The sequence below is a fragment of the Manis pentadactyla genome, chromosome 12 (genome assembly GCF_030020395.1).
Source record: "Manis pentadactyla isolate mManPen7 chromosome 12, mManPen7.hap1, whole genome shotgun sequence".
NCBI lineage: Eukaryota > Metazoa > Chordata > Mammalia > Pholidota > Manidae > Manis > Manis pentadactyla.
The window spans coordinates 19138889-19164453 of record NC_080030.1 but is presented as its reverse complement, the minus strand read 5'-3'; the positions used below and the strand labels follow the sequence as shown (position 1 = coordinate 19164453).

The window sequence follows — 25565 nt, the reverse complement described above, 5'->3', positions numbered from 1 at the left end:
TCTTTCCCTTATTGGAGTGAGGGAAGAGGAATTCATTGTGAATCTTTCCAAAAGGACCAAGAGGAAAATAGAACCAGGAAAAGAGTTGTAGGGCATGGCAGGTGATATCAGAAAAACAATTATGAATATTAGGCTTTATCATTCCCAATAAGAGTAAAATTGCAACAGATGCGGACTGCTGTTGACCTTTGAAAAGCTTCCCAGATAATCCAAAATAACTCCCAGAACTGCCAGCACTCCAGTAATTGGCTTCCCACGGTGCATAAGGAAACTTTTCTTTATTATTATTACTTAACCTTGTGGAAATCGAATGAGTGTGTCTTTGAAAGGGGAATATATATATCATGAGCTCCCTTTAAGAAATACATTCGCTTTAATTACAGGAATCTCTTAAACTTTAATTTTTCTAGGCACAAGGTATGAGTGAAATGCTAATAAAATCCTTTCTCTTTCTCTAGAGAGAAATTGGATCTTGGGTTAACTCTCTGGCTCTGTCCCCTAGAAATTTGCAAACGTTGGAAGGCTGGCTATGTAACCAGGCAATACTGTTTATGGGGAAGGTAGCGCCTGAGCAGAGAGGGAGTTCTGTGAAGGAATCTGAGTACTAGGAGGGAAGACATAGTTTCGGCTTTCTGCATACAGTGCCTCAGAACTAAAGCCAAGAGTCACTATCCTAATGGGCTGCTAGAGGAGATATTGGTTTCACTAGGGAACAAGGGGCTTTCAAACCAAACTGTAACATGTAGGCAGCAAAGAGAATAGAATATGTGTTGAGTTCTGCAATGTGTCAGGGCACTAGCGTAGGCCAATGGGCGTGCAAAAGGAACAAGAGCCACACAGTCTCTGCCCTCTTGAATCTTAAAGTCTAGCCTTTCTTCATAGACAAACCAACATCCAGGGGGCTTAAATTTTGGAGCAGGCTACTGTGTCTGAAATTTTTCCAAAAAAATCTTCACCTGGGATGTTTGAGAAATCCTAAGCAGAAGGCGGCCATGCCTGTCTTAGGATTCCAAAACGCTAGGAGATTGTGCAACCCTTTTCCTGCTGGAGGGAGCTTTCTGGCTTTAATCCAGTCCTGCTCACTCTCTCTGTTCTATTGTCGTGTTTGGTTGGTTTTACCCTTACACCTGCCTTTACTCTAAACCTCTTTTGTGGGGGGACTTTTTTTCAGGTCAAGTGAGGAGGAAATATGAACACTTGAGCAGTCAGCTCCACGTGGGAAGTCCTACACTTAGCTCTGGTTGTGTCATGAGGGATGAAGCTGGGGACAAGGGGATCGTTATCCATGTCACCCCTGGAGAGGAAATGTCTCACCTTTACTCCACGAAGTCTTGGTGCTGCTTCACAGGCTCTCAATAAATGTGTACTGAATTAGGTTTCTCTCCGCTGTGATGTCCTCAGCCAGTGCTTGACCCCGGATACCTGAATGATGACCATTTCAAATCCTCCCTTGACCTTTTGTAAATGAGAAAGCCTTTCTCCAAGTTCTGACTCTCACTGCTCCTGAGCTTGCCCTCATCCAGCCCCCCAAGCCATCAGCTTCTCCCAAAGCCCCAGCCTTACCTCCTCTCTTATCCAGGCTAAATCGCAGGACCAACCAAGTCAATCGATTCTTTCCTAGACTTTGGACACCTTTGCTTCCCCATTCAGATTCCAAACCTACCGGAGAAAACTTCAATCCAGGACGGAACCAACGACGGTGGGCCGTGGATTGTCGGCTCAGCTGCTGTCGCCACAAACTCATGTTCCTTAGTAACAGGACCTCGATGGTTTTTTCAGATTTGGGACAGCAGTGTGCCTGGACCTGGGTCGGGGACGAGTTCCGTTGAGATTGATTTACACCCAGTGGTTCTCACCTGGAGGTGGTTGTTCACCACCACTAGGGACATTTGGCAATGTCTGGAGACATTTCTGTTGTCGTGACTAGGGCAAAGGAAGATGCAGCTAGCATCCTCTCTTCCCCCTCCATCAAGGCAGTAAGATCCCAGAATCACTTAGCTTGCAACCACTACAGATGTTTGCTTTGTGCCCTAAAAAGGACTCTCCATGCCTCCTGGAACTCATCTACCTACTCCAGTCAACTTCCCCTCACGGAGAGTTCCGTTTTTTTCACTTCCTTTCTCGATCCTCATCGTGTTTCCATTCACAGAAGGCAGAAGACCTCACCTACTGCTTCACAGAGACAGCAAACACCAGCTGGTGGAAACGGCCCTCTGACACCCCTTACACATACCTCCACACCCATCCGCACTCTTGCTTCCTTCCCTCACTAATGCCCTTTGCCCCCTTCCCCGTCCTTCCACTGCAGCACAGGGGTCCCTCGTCCCGATGAAGGCTCACGCCTCCCTGTGTGTTTGCGCATCCATCCTGCTCCCTGGGGGCCGTTCTCCATTGATTATCTCCTCTCTCTCCTGAGTCTTCCACCCCCTCCTATCCTCTCTCCTGGCTGTTCCCCAGTGGCATTTAAACATGTTAAAGAGAAGTCAGCAAACTTTCTTTATAAAGGGTCAAATAATAAATATGTCAGACATTTTAGGCAATGTATAGTTATAGATAGGTTCATATATGTAGATCTACACACATAATATATGTAATATATGAGGAAAGGGCTAAATGTGTATATCCTTTTATAAATATAAAAAACATGCCTAGCTCACTGGCCGTAAAAAGCAGGCTGCACACAGGATTCAGCTCCTCAGGCTACAATAGGCTGGCCCTTGTGCTGAAGGAAGGGAAGAGACTGGAAAACAGTCACCTGTGCCGTGACTCAATTCCCCTCCACTCCTTCCTTCCGGTAATCTATCTGCCTCTTTGAAGTCTGCCGGGCCTCATGCTGCTGGGAGCAGTAAGACCGGTATCTCTGGGGAAATCCCCTAAGGGAAATCTGGGGTTGAAATGTCTCCCCCATGCACAGTGGAGAGTCTCAAAATAAGCTGAGGAGGGCTCTGGGTTGAAGACCAGACCAGGTACATGGTAGGAGGAGTCTGGACCCCACAAGTCCGTGGGTCTCCTGGGACAGGTCAGGATCACCCTTGTATGAGTGTCTGATCCCTCTGGCTGCCAGGAACCCCAAGAGGAGCACTCTTCCTGAGTCCAGGAGGAAGCAAGGAGATTGGGGAGCAAGGAGGTGCCTCTGTATGCCTGCCTGGTGCACACATGGACCCCGCCCCCACCCCGGGTGGAGAATCTGTCTCCTTCTATCACTTGGGAAACTGTTGGTATTTAGCATTCTCAGCCACCAGATCTGAGCCCCAGAGACAAATGAGAAGATGATCCAACACCATCCACACCCAGCAAAACAGAGATATTGGAATAGACAGACAGCTTAAAACGAGAATAATAAAAATAAGAAGGTAAAGTGCATTCAGGTCCAGCAGTAAAATACTCTATGGGGCTAAATGAAAAGGAAATAAACAAAAAGAAAATTCTCTGGATGACTTAAAAGAAGAAGGTGATCGCTGTTGAAGAGCAAAATGAGTGACTTGGAAGACCACGTAGAGGGAATATCTCAAAGCATAGAGCGAATTGCCAAAAGATGAAAATAGCAAAGGAAAAACAAAATCAGTCTGGGAGACTCAGGAGATCTAATGTGGGAATCATAGGGGATCAGGGCCGAGCAGGCAGGGAGCACATTCAGGTCTCTTCCACCCAAAAAAATCCTCCCTGCTGAAACAACCACTCTGTTTCTCTCTTTTTCTTCACAGCCAGATTTCTAGAAAAGCTGTGCCTACTCTGTTGTCCCCACCTCCTCCCACCCCTTCTCTGCTCAAACCCTCAAGTCTCCTTCTGCCTCCAGCACCCCCAGCACCAGCTCAAGGCCCCAAATGCTTCTTGATCTTTTCTAACTTGACCTTTGGGTCACATTGGACGCTGCTTGTCCCGCTTTTCTTCTTTTTTTATAGTCAAGTACTTTCACTTTTACAGCTCTATTGAGGTATGATTGACAGATAAAAATTATATATACTGTATTTAAGGTGTAAAACCTGGTGATTCAATCTCCATGTGCATCATCCCCTTTTCTTCTTGAAGCGTGCTCTTCTCTTTGGCTGCCCTGATACCACACTGTCCTCCGGTACGGTTCGTCAGCTCATCCCTGTTGGCCCAGGACTTTCCCAGCTTTGGCACTGAAAGGCCCATGTCCCAGGAAGCCCTCCACCCCAGGCAAACCGGAGCCGACGTCGCAAGCTCATGTCTCCTGTCCCCGAGTGTCTGAGTTTAGGTTCCCCCCGCAAAGCAAGTTCTGAGACAAGGATCTGAGTGGAAGTTGTTTATTTTGGAGGTGATCCCAGGAAATGCCAGCAGGGGTGCAAAGAAGTGAGACAAGGAAGGAAAGACGGCCAGTACCAGATGTGTTCAAAGATGTGTTATCAAGCAGACTCCAGCTGTGCGCCATGGGAGTTTAAGCTCTGCAAGGACCCCCTGGGCATCACCTGGGACCCAAATCTCAGAGTCACCGGGGTGAGGGACCTGGGTATGTGTACACCCAGGTCCAGGCTTTGCCTAAGGCCTATTCCAGGAAGCCTTTCCCTGGCACTTCTCACCTGTCATGTGTCAGGCCAGGTGGGCACTGGTGGCAACTGCTGGCCATTGGAAGTCACTGAAAATATGAGGATCAAGGATGTAACTGGGGCGTGTCCACATCTGCAACACACAACTCCACTCTTGACCCATGGGAAGTTCTAAGAACTTTGGCAAAAGCTCATGAACCACCTGAATTTAAACGGGTTGTGCTCATAAGCATTTTTTTTTCTTCCCCATCTCTAAGTAATAACTCCGTCTTTCCTACCGCTTAAGCTGGAAAGCTTAGAGTCATTCTGTACTCTTCCCTTTGTCCCACACTCCACATCCAATCCATCTGCAAATCCTATTAGCTGGATCTTCAAAATAGAACCAGAGTTCTTCCTGCCTTCACAGTTAACAACCTGGTCCCCAGTACCTGTCACTTGAGTTATGAGAGTAGACCCAGGAGAGCCCCACAGATCGCCATCAGCAGGCCCGGAGCCCGACCCCAGGTCTCTCTCAGCCCAGCACACCGCGCTATTCCTTTCCCATAACTGCTAGCCGAGGCAAGAACCCCAAGCTTGAGGCCTTAGGGATGATTCAAGTTCACAGACAGTCCCTCAGGAAAAAAAAAAAAAATCAACAATTGGAAGCACAGAATGAGTCCAAATACCAGCCCTGCCATGTATTCACTAAATGACAATGGATAGGCTATGAGACCCCTCCGGGCCTCAGTTTTCTGAGCTATAAAATGGAGTTGGTAATTATCCCAGCCTCACAGAGTTATCGTGAAGACTCAGTGACAGCTACTGCGTCTATCCAGAGCACAATACATGCTTGAGAAACCATGGCTTTTGTTATTTTTATCCACCAAGAATGCCCTTTGCTTCCCTGGACCCAAAGTGGTAATTAACATGTGTCTTTCTACCTGAAATTAGACAATCATGAGCGATGTGCAAGGGAGATAGGTTTGGACCCCCAACATGACTCAGAGGCATGACCACAGCCCCCTGCTTCCCCGTTTCTCAACACACATATTAGAGGAACCTCTAAGTTTCCTCTTCTGAGATGGGGGAACTTCCCTTGACCCCAGATAAACAGTTGCGTGGACCAGTGGGCCCCTGGGCAGAGCCGAGAACAGGATGTCTGCCCACTCCACAGTCTGTGGGTAGTACGGGCATCTAGTTTCAGTACTGCTGAGTTGGGGGCAGGGGTGGGGGTGGGAAGAGACAAGTACAGAGGGCGACAGACAGTGACGTGGACACCAGGCACCCTTTACCCCCTGGTTCAGAGCCTCCTCAACGTAATCAGCTCCTCTCAGTCAAAACAGGAAGGATTCCACTAGTCAAGGGCACTTGCGGATCAATGCACTGATCGATTCGGAGAACGTCTTCTCGCCCCTGGATCCAATTCAGGGATTGTCCGAAGGGATCGCTGTGTTGAGTTGTGTTCAGCTGGGGGTAATACCAGCCCTCTAGGGGGTGCTTTGGTCCTCACAGTGGCTGGGATGGGCACCTCTGGCATTTAGTGAGTGTTACAGGCTGAACTGTGTCCCCACCTCCACCCCCACCCACTGCCAAAATTCAAACGTTGAAACCCTAACACCCAGAACCTCAGAATGTGACTCTATTTGGAGACAGGGCCTTGAAAGAGGTGATTAAGTTAAAATGAGGTCCTTAGGGTGAGGCCTGATCCAGTATGACCGGTATCCTTAAAAGAAGAGATTAGGACACACATGCAGGGAAGACCACGGGAGGACACCAGAGAGGAGACATGTCTCGCTGGAAACCAGCCACACTGACCCCTTCATCTTGGACTTCAGCCTTCAGAACTGTGAGACAATCCATTTCTCTTGTTTAAGCCAGTCCCTGGCGCTTTATTACAGCAGTCCCAGAAAACACAGTGGGCAAGAACCACACTTTGAGAAGCTCTTACATTGCAAGAGCTAATACCTCAAAAAGGTCTGTTTGGAGAGAACATGAATTACTTCACTGAAGATCTACATAGACCACAAAGAGCCCAGAGGCACATGCTGGTAGATATCTCCATTGTTGTCCTCAGGTTCTGACCAAGCCATGGTATGGCCTGTGTGGGGAGCCTTGCCTTTTAACTGGTCTCCCCTTCCAGATTTTGCACAGGCCACATCTTGGCAGGCATCTGATTCCATCCCCTAGCCTGGGCAAATCTCACCCGGGACTTTGAGGAAGTTGCTGAGTTGCACCTCCCTGCTCCCCCTGCTGGTCCACCTCAGGTAGGCAGTAAAGGAGCCCCGTCACAATGCGTCATGATTCAGAGACGGGGTATTTTCAGCTTCAGCTCCATCGGTGTTAACACGCAGAGCCCCCAGGACCAGCGTTGCTTCCTAAGAGCCGTGATCAGGGACTTGGTGAGTTTCCTCCAGATCCCAGAACTGGACACCTTCCCTAAGACCAGGGGTCCCTCCAGCTCACCATTTGCTCTGGACTGAATGTGTGTCCCTCCAAAATCCAAATGTTAAATCCTAGCCCTCAGTATGATGGTAGTAGAAGGTGAGGACTTTGGGGGGTAATTAGGTCATGAAGGTGGGGCCCTCATAAATGAGATTAGTGCCCATATAAAAGGGACCCCAGAGAGCTGTCCCTTCTTCCACCCTGTGAGGACTCAGTGAAAATATGGTGTCTATGATCCAGAAAACAGGCTCTCACCAAACTCAGAATCTCCCTGCACCTTGATCTTAGACTTCCCACCTTCCAGAAATTTAAGAAGTGAAGTTCTGTGGTTCAGAAGCCACTTAGTCTGCAGTATTCTGTTATAGCAGCGTACACAGACCGATACCATCCAGCTGAACAAGTCCCCATGTCTTCACCCTAGAAAGGGTCTGACTTACACCCCAGGGAACTTGCTTCATCCAGGCTGCTGCTTTTAGCTTGGGCACATCCATGTCAGTTCATGGAGAGGCAGGGAATTCCATGAAGAACAGGAGGCTCTCATTCCCAAGAACCAAGGGGCACTCGGGTGCAGACCCCATGCCCAGCCTCAGTCCTGGGACTTAGCAGGAACATTTCCGCTCACAGATCCAATACGTAGTTTTGTCACAGGAGAGATCATTCCAGGTGCCACCTTTGTCCATGCTGGCACAGTCCTCATCTTGGATGTTATTGGGTTCCTCTGGGCCCCAAAAGCTGGGTGGAGGAAAAAGTGGGTGTGGGGAAGAATGAATTAGATGGAGCACAGGGAATTTTTCAGGGGAGTGGAATGGCTATTCTATATGATACTGCGGTGGTGCACACGTGACATCATGCATTTGTCAAGACCCACAGCACATACAACACAAAGAGTGGACCCCAATGCAAACTGTGGGGCCTCAGCTCATAATAATGTATCCATATTGGTTCATCAGTTGTAACAAATGTGCCACACTAATGCAAGACATTAATAATACAGGAAACTGTGTATGGGAGAGAAGAAATATCGGAAATATTTCTCAGTGCCTTCTGCTCAGTTTTTCCATAAACCTAAACTCATGGTCAGGGCCCTTCCTTCCATCCAAATATTTTTCCAGCCTCTCAGAATTACTGGAACATGATGCATCATCCCTTCCACTCCAGTTTGTCTGTCCTGACTCAGTCCTACCTCTCCGTTCACCGGGTCAGTCTCCCTGATTCTGAATCAGTTTCCTGTATCTGGTGAGTTTCAGTGTCATCTTCCAAAGAACCCTTCCTTCACACCCATCATCCTCCCAAACCTCACTTTCCTTTAAAGCAGAGCCTGATTTGGTAATTCAGGTGCATGGGGTTTATTAAGAAGAGAAGGAGAAGCAGCAGAAGAATGGGGCAAGGGGAGGAGCTGAGCAAGGGTGTGGGTTCAGCCTGACCCCACAGGGAGCTCTGGAGCATGAATAGCACCCCAGAGTTATTCCAACTTGACGCAAGGGGTCCAGGCTTCTCTGCCAGTCACTGGGTGTGGACTGACCCCAGTGGGAGTAGGGTAGCCTCCCAGGTGACCAGCTTCCATTCAGCTGAGGACAACTCTCTGGAGAAAATATAACTGTGACCCATATTAGCAGCCAAAGCCCGCTTTGGGGGATGGCCGCCCCAGCCCAGTGAAACAATCTGAACTGGGCCCCCTGGTGCCACACCATCCCACACTATCTCTACTGACAGAGACACGTGTCTATCCAGTAATCTTTGATTTAAAAAAAGATTTTCCCCAGACAAAGCAGTAATATATAAAGAGCTCCTAGATATCAATAAGAAAAAGACCAAAATCCCAACATTAAAATACCCCAATGATACGAGCAGATAATTCACAGAAATTTTAATGCATATGGCTATTAAGCATATGAGAAGATACCCAACATCAGTCATTATAAGAGAAATGCAAATTAATGTTACATTGGGATTCCATTTTTCACCTATAACTAAACCAACGAAATTCCAAAAGTCTGATGAACATGTGGGGAAAAAAAAAGTCAAGCTGAAGGAATAAATTGGGATAACCAGTGTGGGGACAATTTGTTAATATTTCTTTAAAGTACAAATACATACACTCTTTAAGAAAGTAAAGTATAATGGCTAAGAGTATGGACTTTGAAATTGGTTGGCACTGCCACCTGCTAGCTATCTGACTTGAGGCAGGTGCTTAACGAGTCAGAGCCTCCGTTTCCTCATCTTTAAAATGGAGGTCATAATTTCTTTATAGAATTATTAACAGGATGAAATAAATGGGTTAATATACGCAGAGTGAAAAAGAAAACATATGAGATCCTGCTCATCCTTTTGGCAAATCAAAACACTCCTCTTCCTCCCACCTTATAGCCGTCTCTCCTTTCTTTTTTTGCCCCCCAACCATTGGTCTGGGGACTTGATATATTTGAGCAGTTGCCCTAAAAGGTGGAGGTGTTGCGATGGAGGAAAATTTAAGAAGTACAGGGACTGGAAGCCTTACCAGAAAAAAAGCACTTTCATGTCTCCTCTGTCCAGCCCAGCCTGAGATTCTAGGGAACCCTCTGGCTTGGATGGCACAAGGAATGACAAGGAGCAGAGACCCCCAAAGCCCTGCATACTTGCCTCAAAGTGACAGGCGACCCGTCCAGCCACCTCCAGTCTCCTTCACGGTTAATGTCACTCAGCCCCAGCCAGTACACCCGCGGAGAGCCGTGAGCTTTGGCCACAAAGTTCTGCAAATACAAACTCCATGCAGCCATCAACTCCTTCTACACAATCCTCAGGGTGAGGGTCTGCCCTCGGCCTTGTCCCACACACACTTGGAGCTTAGGAATGCCATCCCCAAGGCCCCTCCCAGTTCCCGCGGTGTGCAAAGCAGGAACACACTTTCTTTCCACTTGAGCATGTGCAGTAGAAATAATCAGGTTACTTTCTTGCAGGACCTGTGAGCCACCCTGCGCCTCAGTTTCCTCATCTGTAAAATGGAATGATAATAGTAGCCACCTCCTCATGGGTTTCTTCTGAGGACTGAGTTAATATGCATAAAGCGCTCAGAACAGTGCCCGGCAATAAGTTCCTGCAACATCTTAACATTGAACGTGACAACAATTAAACATTTAACAACAACTGACACTTTTGTTTCCCTGGTATGTCTGTCCCACCCTGCAGGCCTCCTCTGCATCCAGGCAGAAAAGAAATTCATTGCATCAGAAAAAAATATATATGCTATGAGGTTTATGGTCAAGAACTGGTAGCTTGACCAGTTTAGCTGGACTTAGAAACCAAGCTACCTGGGCTCAAATCCCAGCTCTGACACTTACTCGTTGTAAGAGATCACAGGCAAGTTGCTTAAGTGAACTGGGCTTTACTCATCTATGAAGTACTGGTATGTAATGTACTATGTACAAATGGTATTACTACCTAACTAGAGTAGTATTAAGTCATTGAAGTTGTTCCCTGTAGGGGACGGCCTTTGTCTTCCCCCATGTCTGAACGCAGCATGGGGAAGCACCTGCTTGAGAGCATCTGGTGCAGTCCTTGGAAGTTAACTGCCCACAAAAGCTTATCTTGTCCTCGAAGACGAGCCGAGATGCCTTACTCTGCAAACAGGACGGCCTTGGGGACGCGTGAAAACACCGCCCCTGCTTACTGGGCAGATTCTAAGAAAATCAACAGAATGTTCTGGCCTGTCCCCCCTGAGTAGGGAAAGATACAGACAGCACTTGGCTGAGGTCCGAGAAAGGCAGCACAAAAATAAAAGCGCTGCGCCACATGGGGGCTGCTGCAGCCATTGTCTGTCTGTCTTTGTTGTCTGTGTTTTGTAAATTCCTGGTACACCTCAGCAAGCCGCAACATTTCCACATACTCCACCTCTTCTCAGCACCCACGGGTCAACTGTATTTCCCGGCCTCTGGGAGGCGTTGGCGTGTGCATGTGGCCCACTTGTGAATGCGCATAAATGGAAGCCGGCCGTCAGCGTATGGCTTGCTCCACTTTCACCATTGAGCTGTGAGGATTGTTGAGTTACTGCAGCATAACATAACCTCTCCTGACTTACACACTGATTCATAGGGCTGTTGTGAGGATGATGTTAATCCATGCAAGATGTTTGGAATACAGCCTGAAGAATAAAAAGTGTTACCTAAGAGATAGCCATTACTGTATCTCCACATTAGAAAACTGAGACTTGGAGAGGGCAAGTAAACACAATCAGGATTTGAACTCAAGCAAAGCATAGACTCTTAACCTTGCTGTTAAAAGTTTTAGTGGCTCAAAAGCAATTCCAATTTCTCTCCACCTAGGCCAGGGAAGGCTGTGTGAACCCTGGAAGAGAAGCAGCATGTCCCTGGGTTCTCAAGGGCTTGGAGGGGACATCTCACCTGCTCAGCAAAGCTACTGATGATGACCAAGTGAGAGTAATTCTCCTGGCAGAACATCCGGGCTTCATACCATGACTTTGGGCTTTGGGAGAAGTAGTAACACTTGCCTTCAAAGGAGAGCCAGCCCTCAGGGCAGGTGATCCTGGCACAGTCTGGAGATTGGATAGGATATTGTCAGAGTGGCCACAGAGCCAGGGTCATGTACATGGTGTACCATGTACAGTTGTGCAAGCTGTGCACTGCTCAACTCCAGGGAGTGCCATTTACATAGACTACACAGAATTGCTCCCAGGATTTGTGCAGTGTGCCGGCTCTGCTATGTCCCCCATCTTAGGGCAGTTCCCCGAGTCCCACTCACCTAACAAGCCCCGGAGTTCCACCAGGGACTGGTTGGTGTCAGCTCTTACATGGTCAATGTCCTTCTTCAGGCCAGCTAGCCCTGCCATGCCAGTCACTGTCAACAGGTGTGGACTAGAGGGTTAGAGACTCAAATCCCCATCTACCCAACCACTCACCACTGACTGCAGAAACACCAGAGAGAAACAAAGGCTGTTTCCCCACCACACCTATATTCTGTGTGTGATGCTAGAACTCAAAAATGCCATGCTCAGGGACCAGGGCGAGCCCTAGAGTGAGTGGCTCAGAGGAGGGATTAATCCCTGGTGCCTGGGGAAGAGTGGGGATGGTGAGCTTCCTGGAGGAGGTAAGTTCTGATGGGAGATGGTGATTCAGCAACTGTGAGGGGGTGGGGTGCAGCAGGCAGGAGCCACCTTGGAGGCAGAGGTACAGAGGCAAGTGTATCAGGAAAGGGTGGTGCAGTAGAGGTCGAGGGGAACCTGACAGGAGCGTGAGCTCAAAGCAGGATGAGGTCCAATGTCCAGGTTCTTGAATGCCAAGCCAAAGGTTTTGTACTGGACTTTGGGCAGTGAGAAGCCACTGATGGGTTTTGAGCAGAGAAATGGCTTGATCTGAGGTGTGCAATGCGAGAGTGTGGAATGGAGCGATTTTCAGATTTCAGCAATCATGGTGAAGGCCATTCCAGCCCTGAAGCCTCTTCTACAACTAATGTGTGCATTCCCACACTCCCACGCAAACTTCCCTCTTCCAACTTGACATCCTTCCCTGTCACTCACCACCATTCCCAATCCATCCCCAAATCTAATCAATCTTCCCTCCTAAACCTTTCTACTCCACCTATTTCTCTCCACCCCCACAGCCACAGCTCTCATCCAAGCCACCATCTTCTCTTACACCCCCAGCTGTACCATCTTCCTCCCTTGTACTTGTGATGTTACCTACCACCACAGGGCCTTTGTACATGCCTGAGACCCTTGACAACACCCCCCACCCAAACCTGGTTAATTCCTTCTCTTCCTCACTCAGCTGTAGCACCATTTCCCTAGGGAATCCCATTGTCAGTCTCCCAAAGATGAGGTCAAGATCTCTTCTTAGGCTTTCTCATAGAATTGCCCTCCCTTCTTTGTATGATTTATTATTTGGGTGATAATTTGGTAAATGACTATCTATGCCTGTGCTGTCCAATAGAAACAAAATGTAATCCATATATGTGATTTATACTTTCCACTAGCCACATGTTCTAAAAGTCAAGAGAAACAGGTAAAATAATTTGAATGCTATTTTTTACTTATCCCAATATATCCAGAATATCATTTCAATGGGTAATCTATGTTAGAGGTTTTTTATTATTATTATTATTGAGATATTTTACATTATTTTTTGTAGCAAGTCTTTGAAATTGGTGTGTATTTTAGATGTACCACGCATCTCAGTTTGGAATGACCACATTCAAGCACTCAGTAGCCACAGCCGCTCATGTCCACCGTTTTGGATAGCGGAGGCCTAGACACACACAAACACACACTTCACAAGGACACAGAGTACGTCTGATGTGTTCAACATCCTACCACCCACCCATCCTACCACCCACTTGAAGGTGGTCTTGGTGTCGGGTTTGAGGATCACCCTGGGGCATGCATGGCATGAAGGGATGATTGAAAGCACTCACCATTTTCCCGCCATGCCATCTGCTGAAAGGTCAGCATCCTCAGTTCTTCCACCACCTCCTGGTCTATGAGGAGGAGTCCATCATGAGCCCAGGTCTTCCCATGCCCCAGGTGCAATCTCTCTGCAAGCCCCATCCTCCTCCTACTCACACTTAATCAGGCTCACAACCAGACCAGTGCAGCCCAGGAGCAATGACACCACCACCAGCAGACACAGGTACACCATCAGTCTCTCCTCTTGGTAGCACCCCGGACTCTCAGCCTTCTGACTGAGCCAAGGCACTGGAGTTGCTGGGAGGTAGGGATGGAGACAGACAGACCAATACTGGTGCTTCAGAAAGTGAAGATGGGCCCTTGAGCCTTCTCCAAGAGCAAGGGGACAGGGGGCTGCGGTCACGACCATGTCATCAGACAGGGTCAGCGACAGCGTCAGGGAGAGATGACCCAGAAGGAGCCCCAAAGAGCACTTACTGTGCTTCACAGCCACCCTTTGCCCAAACTTAGCCCCCTCCCTGTCTCCAAAGGCATCTTCACCAACATCCCCACCTCCATTTCCAAATCCAGCACCGTCACTATCCCTCAACACAATGACAACCTCACCTAGACCCCCGAAGAGCACTTAACCTGTGTGCCAAGCATCCCACTACATCCTTATTGTCTCACTGGGTCCTCACCCTTATGACAAGGATGTAAATACCATTCCAACTTTGCAAAGAAGTAAACAGGGCTTGGAAAGTTCATGCATGACATGGACCCAAAGCCACTCCTAACATCTACGATGCATTGTCTCCTGCTCGCCAGCAGCCCCTGGCCAAGCTGCTTCCCACTCAAGGAAGCCTGCGGGCCCTTGCACCAGGGGCAGCGAGAGCTTCCCTGCATCCTATACAAGCAGGAGGGCACCGGGCACACACCCCGGGAACCAGGGAGTCTCGTCTAGACTCAGGGAGGAGGAGCTTCTGAAAGAGGTTTCATGGGCCAGGTCTCACGCTGGAGCTACAGGTCCGACTCAAATATATTGTCCATGAGAGGGGAGGGAGAGGCACACCTGGAGGACTTACTGGCTGGGGACGGCGGGAATGGGGGATACTCCACACCAGCACCTGGGAAAGAGAGAAAGAGAGGTTTATTCAGAAGTTGCTAAAAACCTGTTTTCCCGCTCCAGCCCCTCTGATTTTTTCTCTGGACAGAATTGGGGGACTGGACAGGTGTCCCCTCCTCTCATATTTCTTAAAGGGTCTCCCCACTGCTTACCCTGTTGTGGAGATCTGCAGGTGGCAGGGGTGATGTCCAGACCTGGAAAGGGTCAGAAAGACAAGGGTCACGCAGAGCAGGGCTTCGTCCAGGTGAACAGAATGGTACCAGGCCTGGATTCTCACCTGGGATCTTCGGAGTCTTGCAGGGAAGTGGGGGGTTCTCTGTTTTCTTCCCTGAGGAGAGAGGATTGGTTGCTCAGGTCCAGAGAAAAACAAAGCCACCACCAGGTCGCCTGAGCCCCCAGACCCAGCTCACCTGCCTTGGGAGGCCTGGGTGGAGCCATCCAACCTGGAGGAGAGAAGCTCAAAGTTAGACTTGGTCTGAGGATGGGAATGAGAGTGAAGGCAGGGACAGAAACAGGACTGAGACGGTCGCGGAGCATCAGAAATGGGCCTGGGCAGGAGAGCGGGACCGGGGCGAGGGGTGGCCACAGGGAAAACAGTAACAGTCAAAGCAATCATGGATTACCCAGGATTTTACCATTTTAGAACTGAAAGTCCCACATCCCAGGAAATCTTCTCATCCCTGGAAAACTGGGGCAGCTGGTCACCCCACATTGAAGACGATGTTGTGTCTGGAGATGGGGATGGACTCGAGGTTTGGATCGGGGACAGCAATGGACATGGGGGTAGGACTGTGCCTCAGGATGTGGCTGGTCTGGAGAAAGAGCCGTGGCTCCTTTTGGGGATGGCGAGGAAGCTGAGGTAAGGTTGTTGTGTTGGGGGTTGGTGATGGCACTGGATTTGGAAATGGAGGCCCTGAAGATGGGGTGGCTGGGATCAGTCCTAGAGCTCGCTTGGAGGATTGTGTTGAGGCCAAGTTGAGACAGACAGACAACAGAGTCCAGTTCACCTCCTACCTCATGCTGAGCCACCCAGTGCCCAGGACCTCCCAGACTGGCCCCAGCCTGGATGCAGGAATAGGGGCTGCACAGCACCTTCCTGCATGGAATGGCCCCTGTCCAAGGGTACCAGGGGGGCACAGTCAGGGACCCTGGTGGGAGCTGACTCAGGGAAACCTCAAAGCCCCCACTTTTATACCCATTTATCATATTCTTGTTGAGTCCCTGGCCAGGCACTGACCATGCAAGTCTAAAGGCAAATCTGGACCCTGGGAGTGAATGTGGAGCCAGAGGTCTTCTCACAGTTTCTGAAACACAGGCTTCTATGTCTTAGGGACTTTGCATCTACTGGTTCTCCTCTAGGCTTGGCTTCCTAACAAACTCTTACTCATCCCTCAAATCCCATTCCAATGACCCCCCTCTGCGACCCAATCCCACCATTGCAGGCACAGCCCTCAATTCCCCTTGGGGTTCCCTCATTTTCTTGGCTCCTCCCCTGTCAGACCTGCTCACCTGAGGCTGTGCCCAGAACTGCCTCCCCCATCAGACTGAGCGATCCTCAGGAACAGGGCAGAGGCATGGACATCGCCACCATCGTGGTGCCTGGCATAGCCTGAGTACACATGAGGCTGACAGTGCATCCGCAATGCCCAGATAACACCCCCTGGGGACTGTGCTCACATCTCAACACCAGGCCTCTACCAAGTCTTCTTACCTGGCTTGGGAGGAAGGTCCTTGTACGGTGGTGCCGAATTCTCATAATCCTCCTCCTCCTCTCTGGTTCCTTCCAGAGGAAAGGCAAGTCAGAGCCCAGCCTCTTCCCTCCCCTGTCCCTCAGGCCCAGGGTGGGGATGCTGTGACCTGGATCCTGACCACCCCGGCCCCCAGCCCCAGCCTGGCCAGGGCCCTACCTGGCAAGTCCCAACGACCAGGATTAGTATACAGCATGTGCATGGCTGTAGCTAGTCCAGGAGCCTGAAAAGGTGCAGCCAGAACTCAATAGATTTTATCCCCCGTCCCTCCTACACAGGTGCCTAAAACTTCTCATAGTTCCCTTTTTCTTTAAAAGTCAAGGGTATGCAAATCTCTCTTGAGGGAAACCCCAAACCACACACATACATGTGCACACACACGGATACCTTGATTGGCCTGGTTGTGGTGAATATATAATTGGTCATGAAGTTGTACACCTTAAACATATACAATTGCTGATGGTCAGTTATACCTCAATAAAGCTGGAAGAGAAAAAAAACAAAGCCTGTCTTTATTTGAGCTTTCAGTAGTTTGTTCCTCATGTATTTATTATTACATTTCTTTTTTATTTTTAAAATACTGCATTACAACATAATTTATCTTGGGCGGGAAAAAGTAGAAGTCTGAGATCGAGGTGTTGGCCAGGCCATGCTTTCTCCAGAAGTTCTGGGGGGAATTCTTCTTTGTCACTGCCTGCTGCTGGGAGCCCCGCGAGCTTGTGGCCCCATCGCTCCGATCTCTGCTTCTGTCTTCACACGGCCCTCCCCTCTGTATGTCTCAAATCTTCTTTCCCTTTCTTGAAGCTAGATGCTGTGTTGGTGGCTTTAAAGAGGCAGGAAGAAGCCTGAGCCAAAGAAGGCAGCTCTAGACCCTGGAAAAGGCGAGAATAACCCTCCCACCAGTGCCTCTGCAGAACTCTAGCCCTGCTGACACCGTGGTTTCAGACTCATGGAATAGTTGAAACTTCTGTAAAAGAATCCATTTCTGTTTCTTGAAGCCACTACATTTGTGATAATTCATTACAGTAACTGTAGGAAAGTATTACAGGCCCAAAGGGCAAGACCCCAGTTCTCCTTTTTAAGGGCTTTCCATTAAAAGTAAAAGGAAATGCTATTCAAATGGTCTTAAACAATAAAGAAGGTCCCACCAGAATCATGTGCGAGTTAGAATATTGGGTTGAGTTGCCGGGACAGAGATTCAGAACAAGAGTAGTTTAAATAAGAGAATTTCTCATCTCATAGTCTAAATGTAAGCAGTTCAGTCTTGGCCAGTGGAAAATCTTCTCCAGCACCTGAGAGGGGGGTGGCCCCAGCCCTAGTGGAGGTGGGAGGGAGGCTGCAGAAAAAGCTCCCTTTCCAGAAAAAGCTCACCCCAGGGGCTGGGCTTTCCCCAGTATGCTGCCCGAGGTAATATGCAGACCTTCCCAGTGTGTGCGTGAGGATACGGATGGCCGGATGGCCATTCCCTTTCTGTAGATGGGGAAATGGAGATTTGTCTAAAAGGCAGGCTGAGTGGTCTCACAGTGGTGGGGTGATGGCTGCATGGCCAAGGCCATCCTTTGGACCCCGACACACAGTAGGTGCTCAGGACCTGTTACTGGAATCCAGTGCCATCAACTGGGTATCACATTAGGCCATGGGTCCCAGCTAACCCCAGCTCTGCCCCATTCTTGCTGTGTGACCTCAAGGGAGTAGAGCAATGTCTCTGAGCAATGGTCTCCTGATACATCCAGAGGAGACTGGGAATACAGTAGCTCTTTTATCCATTCAGGAGATATGTACTGATGAACCATACATGAGGCTCTGTTCTAGGTACTAGTGATCCATTGATGAACCCACCCCCACCAAAAAAAATATCTTTCAATAAAAAGGAGGATCATAGAATGGAAATCTTACAAGGCATGTTCTCAGACCAGAACCAAATTCAGCTAGAAATGACAGGATGAGATCAGGAAAATCCACAAATATTTGGAAATTAAATCATACCCGCGGATCAAAGGAAATTAAAAGCTAAAAATAGTTTTACTTGAATGAAAGTGAAAGCGCACCACATCAAAACCTGGGGGGCCCAGCAAAAGCAGTGCTGAGAGAAATGTAAAGTATTAAATGCTTACGTTTAATAAGGTAGCCAGGTATGTTTGAAAGTTGCTAAGAGAGTAATTCTTTAAAAAAATAAATAAATAACGCTTTTAGAAACATCTTTTTTGCATGTGTTTCCAGACACTTCTCTATATGCATGTCAGAACTGTCTACATGAAATAACTGAAATAACACTGAAATTCACTGAAATAACACTGATTGCAACTAGACAAGAAACACTTATAAAAATGTGGGTTTTTTACGTGTCATTAACCACACCTCTACACGCATTGCAAAATGGTTAGCACGTGCATTTGCTGATATTAATGAACTCTTCTAATCTTGCTGAGCAATTAATGCTCTAAGAACCATTTTTGTTTTTTTACACATCTATAAACACTTCCTATAAACTAGTGGGTGTATATCCGATCCATACCCTGCAATAATGTTTCCTGAGAGTAGATCTTAAAAGTTCTCATCACGAGAAAAAAAATTATAGCTATGTGTGGTGATGGATGTTAACTAGACTTATGGTGGCCCCGCAATATATACAAATCTCACAACATGCAGAATTATCGAATCATTGTGTTGTACAGCTATAACTAACATAAGGTTATATGTCAGTCATATTTCAATTAGAAGAAGAAAAAAGTGATCAGGTAAGGCCTGACAGTTGAAATAGACTGAAGGAGGTTGCAGGAAGGCCACGGATGAGTGAATGTGTGGAGGAACAGCTTTCCAGGTTGTGCAAAGGTCCTGAGGATAGCAAATGACTGGTGTGTTTGAGAAACAGGAAGTCTTTTATCTTATGTGTCCCCTACTCAGTGAAGCTTCCTAAAACAATCCTTTTTTTCTTAAGTTCCAAGACAGCCCTTCTTCATACACTATTCATTGTGTTTTTCCTTAACAGTTATCACCATCTGACAATCCATATATCTCACATGTTGATCCTGTCTACTGCCTGTCTTCCCCTCCTTAGTGACTCAGCTTCACTGCCTGCCACACAGTAGCTGTCCAATGGATGTTTGTGGAATGAATGAATGATCATTCTGCCCACCAAGCCATGACTAAGGCCACCCATGAAGCCAGGCCCCCCCAGGCTCACTAGTCCCCCCAACATCAGCCAGCCTCCTCTGATGCAAGCAGCACCAATCCCAGGACAGCCCCTGGACTGGATCAGAGGCACTGTCTTGTCTGCCCCGTAGGCAGAAGCAAGGCCTTCCCCCAGGGATTTTCTAGGCATCTCTGACCTTGTTTTTTCCTCCTCCCTGCCCGGAACTGAATTACCCATAACATCTGATCTCCCAACCACCAGACCGTGGAGAGGTGCAGATGCCACCCAGAATTTCCTTCTCCACACTCTGCCGCATCTGGGTCCTCTGAGGCTGTTCTGCTCACAAAGTGCTAACTTAGACTCTGCCTGGGGCTGACCAGATGGGCCAGGACAGGGTGGCAGAGGAAAAGGTGGGGGAGGGGGGAGTGGGCAGCTGTGGGCAGTGAAACTTGGGCACCTGGGGAGTGTGGGCAGGGGACACAGGAAGGCCTCTCTGTCAGATGGTTGGTAGAGGAGAAACAGGAAGTTTGTAGGACCCAGGTGACCGAGGGCTGGCCTGTCCAAACCCCACACTGCTGCCTACTTCCACCCTCATCCTAATATCATCTCTTCAACATCCCAGCTCTGAGTATGGATGGGCCAGCTTGAAACATCTGAGTGTGGGGACCTCAGAACACAATGGACCATACCCCCTCCCACCCAGAGTCATCTTCCCTGGCTTGGACCCCTTCCAATCGCTAGTGAAGTGACTGGTCCCAGGAGCCCCATCTGCTTGGCCTTCTAGTTGAAGAGTGTGACCCAGACGAGAGTAATAATAACAGCATGTATTAGACACCTACTAGGTAACAGGCAGTGAGTGCTTTCCCTGCCACCATCTGACTCCTCCAAAACTCCCTATTCATTTATTCATTTGTTGATTTGACTAATATTTACTAAGCACTTACTGTGTGCTAGATCCATTCTAGGTGCAGGAATACAGCCACGAACAAGACAGAAAATTCCCTGCTCCACGGGAACATGACATTTGAGAGGAGAGACCAACAGTAAATAAGATAAATAAGTCAAATGCATATCAAATGCACTAGGTATGACCAATCCCATTTTACAGATGGGTAAATGGAGTCTCTGAGAGGGGAAGTCACTCCCCAAGGTCATACAGGGAGAGTGATCTGGGACCATGATTTGCTTCCCTGGGTCTCCTCCCACTTCTGACCTCTGGGTTTGCAGGTGAAGCACAGAGAAAGGGACAGGGAAGAGAGACACCCAGGACAAGGCTGGGTTTCCTGGTACAGCTGTGCAGGTTGCACATTGCACAACTCCAGGAGTTCATTCACAAATCCATGCCATGATCTGGGGACAGGTCACAAGTCACCTTGGAAAGGAAGTCTTGATCACCATTAGTCTACTCTCTAAAGCTTGCTTTTTCCACTTGAAAATATATCATGGCCACTTCTCTGTGTCAGCACGTGAAAATCTAGCTGAACAACTCTTCCAAAGGTAGTTCCCAGACCAGCCACATCACTATCACCTGGGAACTGGTTAGAAATGCAGATTCTGGAGCCCCACACCAGACCTTCTGAATCACTTTCAAGCTGGGTCCAGCTTTTACTCCACATAAAATGAGGAGCCACAGGAGGATTTCAACCTAGGAATGAAAGATCTGATTTCATTTTTGACAAGTGCACCAAACACCACCAAGCACCCATTGGAGGGTTTCTCCCAGAGAGAGTAACTAATCAGCACAGCATTTGTTACAATTGTGCACTGAGGCCAAGAAGTATTTGGCAGTATTAAACAATGTATCATACTTTTAAATTTGCATATATGTAAGCCTTAATGTAACAGGTTTGATACTTATGTCAATTCTTTGCAGTGGCCATTAGAGGAATACTAAGATTGCACCTTGTTTCATTTTCACAAAAACATGAAATAGGATTTATTTTAAATTTCAACTTTACACTGTTTTATTTATAAATAACTTTACTTGTTTATATAAATTAAATTTCATCAATTAAAATATTTTAAGTAATTGTATTCAAACTTTTTGATATTCACTAATCATACCATCGGTACTGGGAAGGGTTATTTTAAGACAAATTCGAAATCTTAGAAGAAAAAGAGTATTTTTTTTAATATGGTATGAAAAATAATTTTCACTTGTGCTCCAGCTTCGGGAGACCAGGGTCGCCCAGGAAAGGCTGGGGAAGGGACCCGGCTGGGGAAGGGCCCCGGCCCGCCTGTTCCCCCTAGATGTCCAGAGGCAGGAAGACCCCGCTTCAGTCTTCCGCTGCGCCTGCGCTGTCTCCGCCCATCGGCCAGGTGACGCCAGAGAGACCGGAAGTCCCGTGGAGTCGTTCATCTCAATGATCCTCGCTGCAGCCTGCGCGACCCGGAAGTCGTGATTGGCGATGGGGGAATGCTTCCGAGTAGGAACGAGGTGACCCCGGCTGCCGCAGGAACCTGCTGTGACAGCGGCCATGGGGGCGCACCTAGGCCGGCGCTACCTGGGCGATGCGTCGGTGGAGCCCGACCCCCTGCGAATGCCCACCAACCCTCCCGACTTCGGCTTTCCGGAGCGCAAGGAGCGCGGTAAGGCCTAGTGCGCAGGCGCGGCCGGCGGGAGTGGGGCGCGGATGCTGGAACCCTCAAACGCAGGCTCCTCAGGACTGGACTCCAGCCTCCAGCACTGAGCCTGGGCTCAGCCCGACCTCGGCCTGGAGGAGCCCAGAGGACACGCGTGACACTGCTTGAGTGTGTAGGCGTTTGGCAGTGGGGCCAGAGAGAGTGGTCGTATGGGGTTAATGAGCCGCTGGAAGCTGGACCAAGTCCTAGAGTCAGTGGGGAGCCGTGGGGTGGGGGGTGTTTACACGAAATGGACGTGTTCATTGTACCTCTGTCCAGATGTCACTGCTGCTTTTAGGAATGCACAAGAAAACAAAAGGGGCTCACACCGCACCTACTGTCTTGCTCATTGGCTTTTTTTATGTAGCAAGGTCACAAATCTATCGAGCGCCAACCTGGGCCAAGTCCCAAGCTGGGCACCGCAGATACAGCAAGCACTGTGGGGGAGACAGCCCAACCAGGTCGATCTTAGGGGCTGCACCTGGGAGCAGCAGGGCAGGCTTCCAGGAGGCGGTGGCTGGAAGAGACCTCGGGGGTGTAAGTAGGAGTGATGAAAGGGAGACCAAGGAGAGGGTACAGCAGTGCTTCTAAGCAGAGGAATGCGATCACAGTTGATTTGTCAAGAGGTAGCGCTGACTGCTGGGTGGGTGAGGACTTGGAGACGTGGAGATCTCTAAGTTGCAGGGGGTTGGTGTGCAGAGGTCTGGACTTGAAAGACCTGGGACAGTGCGGGAGTCCGCCTCCCAAGTCCTTCAGCCGCAGGTGAACCTGCAGCCCATCAGTCCGCCCACCCCCTTATCACGTCAGTCTTTACCACTGCTTCTTACACCCTGCTTTGCCCACAATCCCTGCGTTTGCAAACACCCCACCCGTCCCCTGCCTCTCTTGCTTGGCTCAACCAAAACCCTTTAAACCCAGCTCTCTTTGGCACCTATCTGCCATGTGCTGCTAGACACCCGTGTGGCACTGCCTTGTGCAGTGAATTCCATCAACATGCAAATACAGTGGTATTTCTGTTTTAAAATCCCCTCTGGCCCCATCTCCCCCTCCAGCTATCTCCCACCACTCCACTGAAAGGGCTTTTGTCAAGCTTCCCTCCCACCCCTTCTGTCAGTAAACCCTGTTGTGAGTTCTCAGTCCTGACTAACCCCACTGCAGCAGTCTCCAGCTCCGCTCATTGCTGCGCTTCTTGGACGTACCCCGTCACCGGCTCCCAGGACCCCTCAGGCCCACCACCTCACTGATGCTCCTTCACTGATTCTTCCCCCTCTCTCCATCTTGTCACTGCTTGGGCCTCTGCCTCCATTCCCACCACCCCCGCCCTCTGTGTGCCAATGCACCCAAGTTTTTATCTCCAGCTGGGCCTCAACCCTGAACCCCAGACTCATGGACCCCACTGCCTGCTTGGCATCTCCACATGTTAACAGGCGCCTCACACTCAGCAGCTCCAAAACAGAGCTCCTGACCTCCCCACCAGGCCAGTGCCTCCCTCCAGCTCTGACCACATGCCCAGGACAAAATCCCTGGGGCATCCCAGCTCCTGTTCTCTAACCCCCAGACATCTGCACCTACTCTTCTGTGCCAGGACGCTCATCCCACTCCCTCACCTTCAGATGCCCCCTGCTGAGGGACCCCCTCCAGCTCAAGTGTGACCCATCTCCCAACACTGCTTGTCTCTCTGCCTTGCTTTATTTTTCTCCCTAATCCTGAGCACTGCTGGACATTCTCTTCATTCTGGTGCTGTTCTGTCTCCCTCCAAAGGACAGGGATCCTTGTCTGGCATGTTCCCTGCTGCATCCCCAACACCTAACATACAGCAGGTGCTGCACAGATCCTGTCTGCTCACTGATTATGCCCGAGCACCAGGTGCCGAGCCCCCACCATGGAAAGCAGTAGGGGCTATAGGTGGATGCACACTGCCTGCGGCTCAGGTGAGGTGAGGGCGGGGGACCAAGGAGTGGCAGGGGAAGACCCGGATTAGGGCGCACAGGGTGCTCTTAGCAAGAATCACAGGAAGCCAGCACTTAATATTTGGGAAGTTAGATGAGAGCAGAGATAAAGGGGCAGGAGGTGGGGGCCTGGGCCCAAGAGACAGAGAAATGTGGTTGGGAAGCAGAGGGGAGAAGCCAACCAGGGAAGGATAGAAGGTGAGTCGTGGACACTTTTTGATGCTGACGGGAAAGAGCTGAGACCAAGAAAGACATCGAGGTAAGGAGAGCGTCCCTGAGGACACGGGAAATCTGGTTCTGGGCGCTGGTGCCAGGCCGAGTGCTGGCGGACTGCACCAAGGGCAGAGGTGGGGGAAGAGCACAGGATCTCCGGGCGCGGCCTGGAATGCGTGCCCTTGGTTTCTAATGGCCTCAGGTCTGCCTCCCAAAAGTTGGTTTCATCCTAGGTCAGGTTTGCTGGGTGGGTGTGGCACCAGGACCAGCGGCATACACCTATGCACTTTACCTGTAGCTTAGAGAGGCCACGCTGCCCGCTGAGGGGTGGGGCAGGGACCCAGGCACACTGAGAGGCCCAGCCCCCATGCTGGGTTGCGCCCCACACAAGGGAGCCTGAGAGAAAGTGGTGTTTGAGCAGGGGCTCTGCACAGTGGGATTGTCTTCCCAAGGGGAGGAGAAGCGGGGTCCAGTACAGAGGTGGAGGTGACCAGGGGTGATGGGGAGAGAGGGACTCTGCCCCTGTCCAGGCCTGTGTCCAGGCTTGCCTCTGCGCACCAGAAAAGGGCACTCCCGTCTGTCAGATATCTGCCCTAATCCAGCTGTCAGGTCATCAGTGGGGGCTCCCGGGAATCAGGTGTGATGAGGGAACCCTGGCAGGTAGACCCTCTCCAGCCAGGCTTGGCTGAGCCCGCCCACTGCCCGCAGAGATGGTGGCCACGCAGCAGCAGATGAATGACGCACAGCTGGTACTCCAGCAGCGGGACTACTGCGCCCACTACCTCATCCGGCTGCTCAAGTGCAAGCGCGACAGCTTCCCCAACTTCCTGGCCTGCAAGCATGAGCAGCACGACTGGGACTACTGCGAGCACCTGGAGTGAGCCCCGCCCCTCCCCGCCCCAGCAGGACCTGGCTGCAGGCAAAAGACAGAAAGGACACCGAGGTCCTAGCAGGCCCCAGCTCAGAAGAGGAATCTCAAGGGGCTGTTGGGTGGGGCAGGTGCCTTTAAGGCCACCTGGAGGAGTGGCCAAGCCAGGTCTAGGCGGGAGGATGGGCCCCACCATTCTCACTGCTTGGGACAAGCCCAGACTGAAGCCCCCTGAATTCCCCCACCTAGCCCCCGCCCGAGCCTGCTCCGGGATTCCTGCTCAGCCCCAGTCCTCGGCTTCTCAGGAAGGGCCTGGCCCGAGAGCCTGACGCCCCTCTCATCCTCCGCCCACAGCTACGTGAAGCGCATGAAGGAGTTTGAGCGCGAGCGGCGGCTGCTCCAGCGGAAGAAGAGGCGGGAGCAGAAGGAGGCGGACATGGCAAGGGGTCAGGGGCCCGGCGAGGTGGCCCCTGAGGTGGCCCTGTAGTGGGCCTGCCGACCACTGGACCAGTCGAGAAATAAAAGCCCGCAGGCCTCAGCCTGAGCAGCCTCTTCTGTGGTGTGCCGCTCCCTAAAACCCCAAAGAACCACACAGCCCGGCTCC

At 50.0% G+C, this 25565-nt stretch overlaps 3 protein-coding genes across 5 annotated transcripts in view; 2 read left to right on the top strand and 1 right to left on the bottom strand.

The window, feature by feature from the left end:
- The window catches only part of ADGRE3 (adhesion G protein-coupled receptor E3), a 38644-nt gene extending 37270 nt beyond the window's left edge, over positions 1-1374 (top strand). For both annotated transcript variants that reach the window (XM_036880124.2, XM_036880106.2), the window contains one exon: positions 1172-1374. In XM_036880124.2, coding sequence (XP_036736019.2) covers positions 1172-1180 — 9 coding nt within the window. In that variant the 3' untranslated portion in view covers positions 1181-1374. The remainder of the gene's footprint in view (positions 1-1171) is intronic.
- A 5911-nt stretch (positions 1375-7285) lies between these two features.
- On the bottom strand, positions 7286-16442 carry CLEC17A (C-type lectin domain containing 17A). Of its 2 annotated transcripts, XM_036880076.2 has the most exons (12): positions 16336-16442; positions 16140-16208; positions 14839-14871; positions 14706-14756; positions 14581-14622; positions 14388-14429; positions 13480-13620; positions 13332-13394; positions 11664-11759; positions 11306-11457; positions 9549-9658; positions 7286-7661 (listed from the first exon to the last, which is right to left on the bottom strand). In XM_036880076.2, the coding sequence occupies exons 1-12, from the start codon at positions 16376-16378 to the stop codon at positions 7529-7531; spliced, it is 975 nt and encodes a 324-aa protein (XP_036735971.2). In that variant the 5' UTR covers positions 16379-16442; the 3' UTR covers positions 7286-7528. The 2 variants fall into 2 exon arrangements, with proteins under 2 accessions (XP_036735971.2, XP_036735990.2); XM_036880095.2 differs by lacking the exons at positions 7286-7661; positions 9549-9658 and adding an exon at positions 9731-9900.
- A 5245-nt stretch (positions 16443-21687) lies between these two features.
- Positions 21688-25505, top strand: NDUFB7 (NADH:ubiquinone oxidoreductase subunit B7). The gene is made up of 3 exons (XM_036880054.2): positions 21688-21898; positions 24802-24970; positions 25316-25505. Exons 1-3 carry the CDS (start codon positions 21787-21789, stop codon positions 25446-25448), a joined length of 414 nt encoding a protein of 137 aa, XP_036735949.2. The 5' UTR covers positions 21688-21786; the 3' UTR covers positions 25449-25505.
- Positions 25506-25565: the final 60 nt, after the last annotated feature.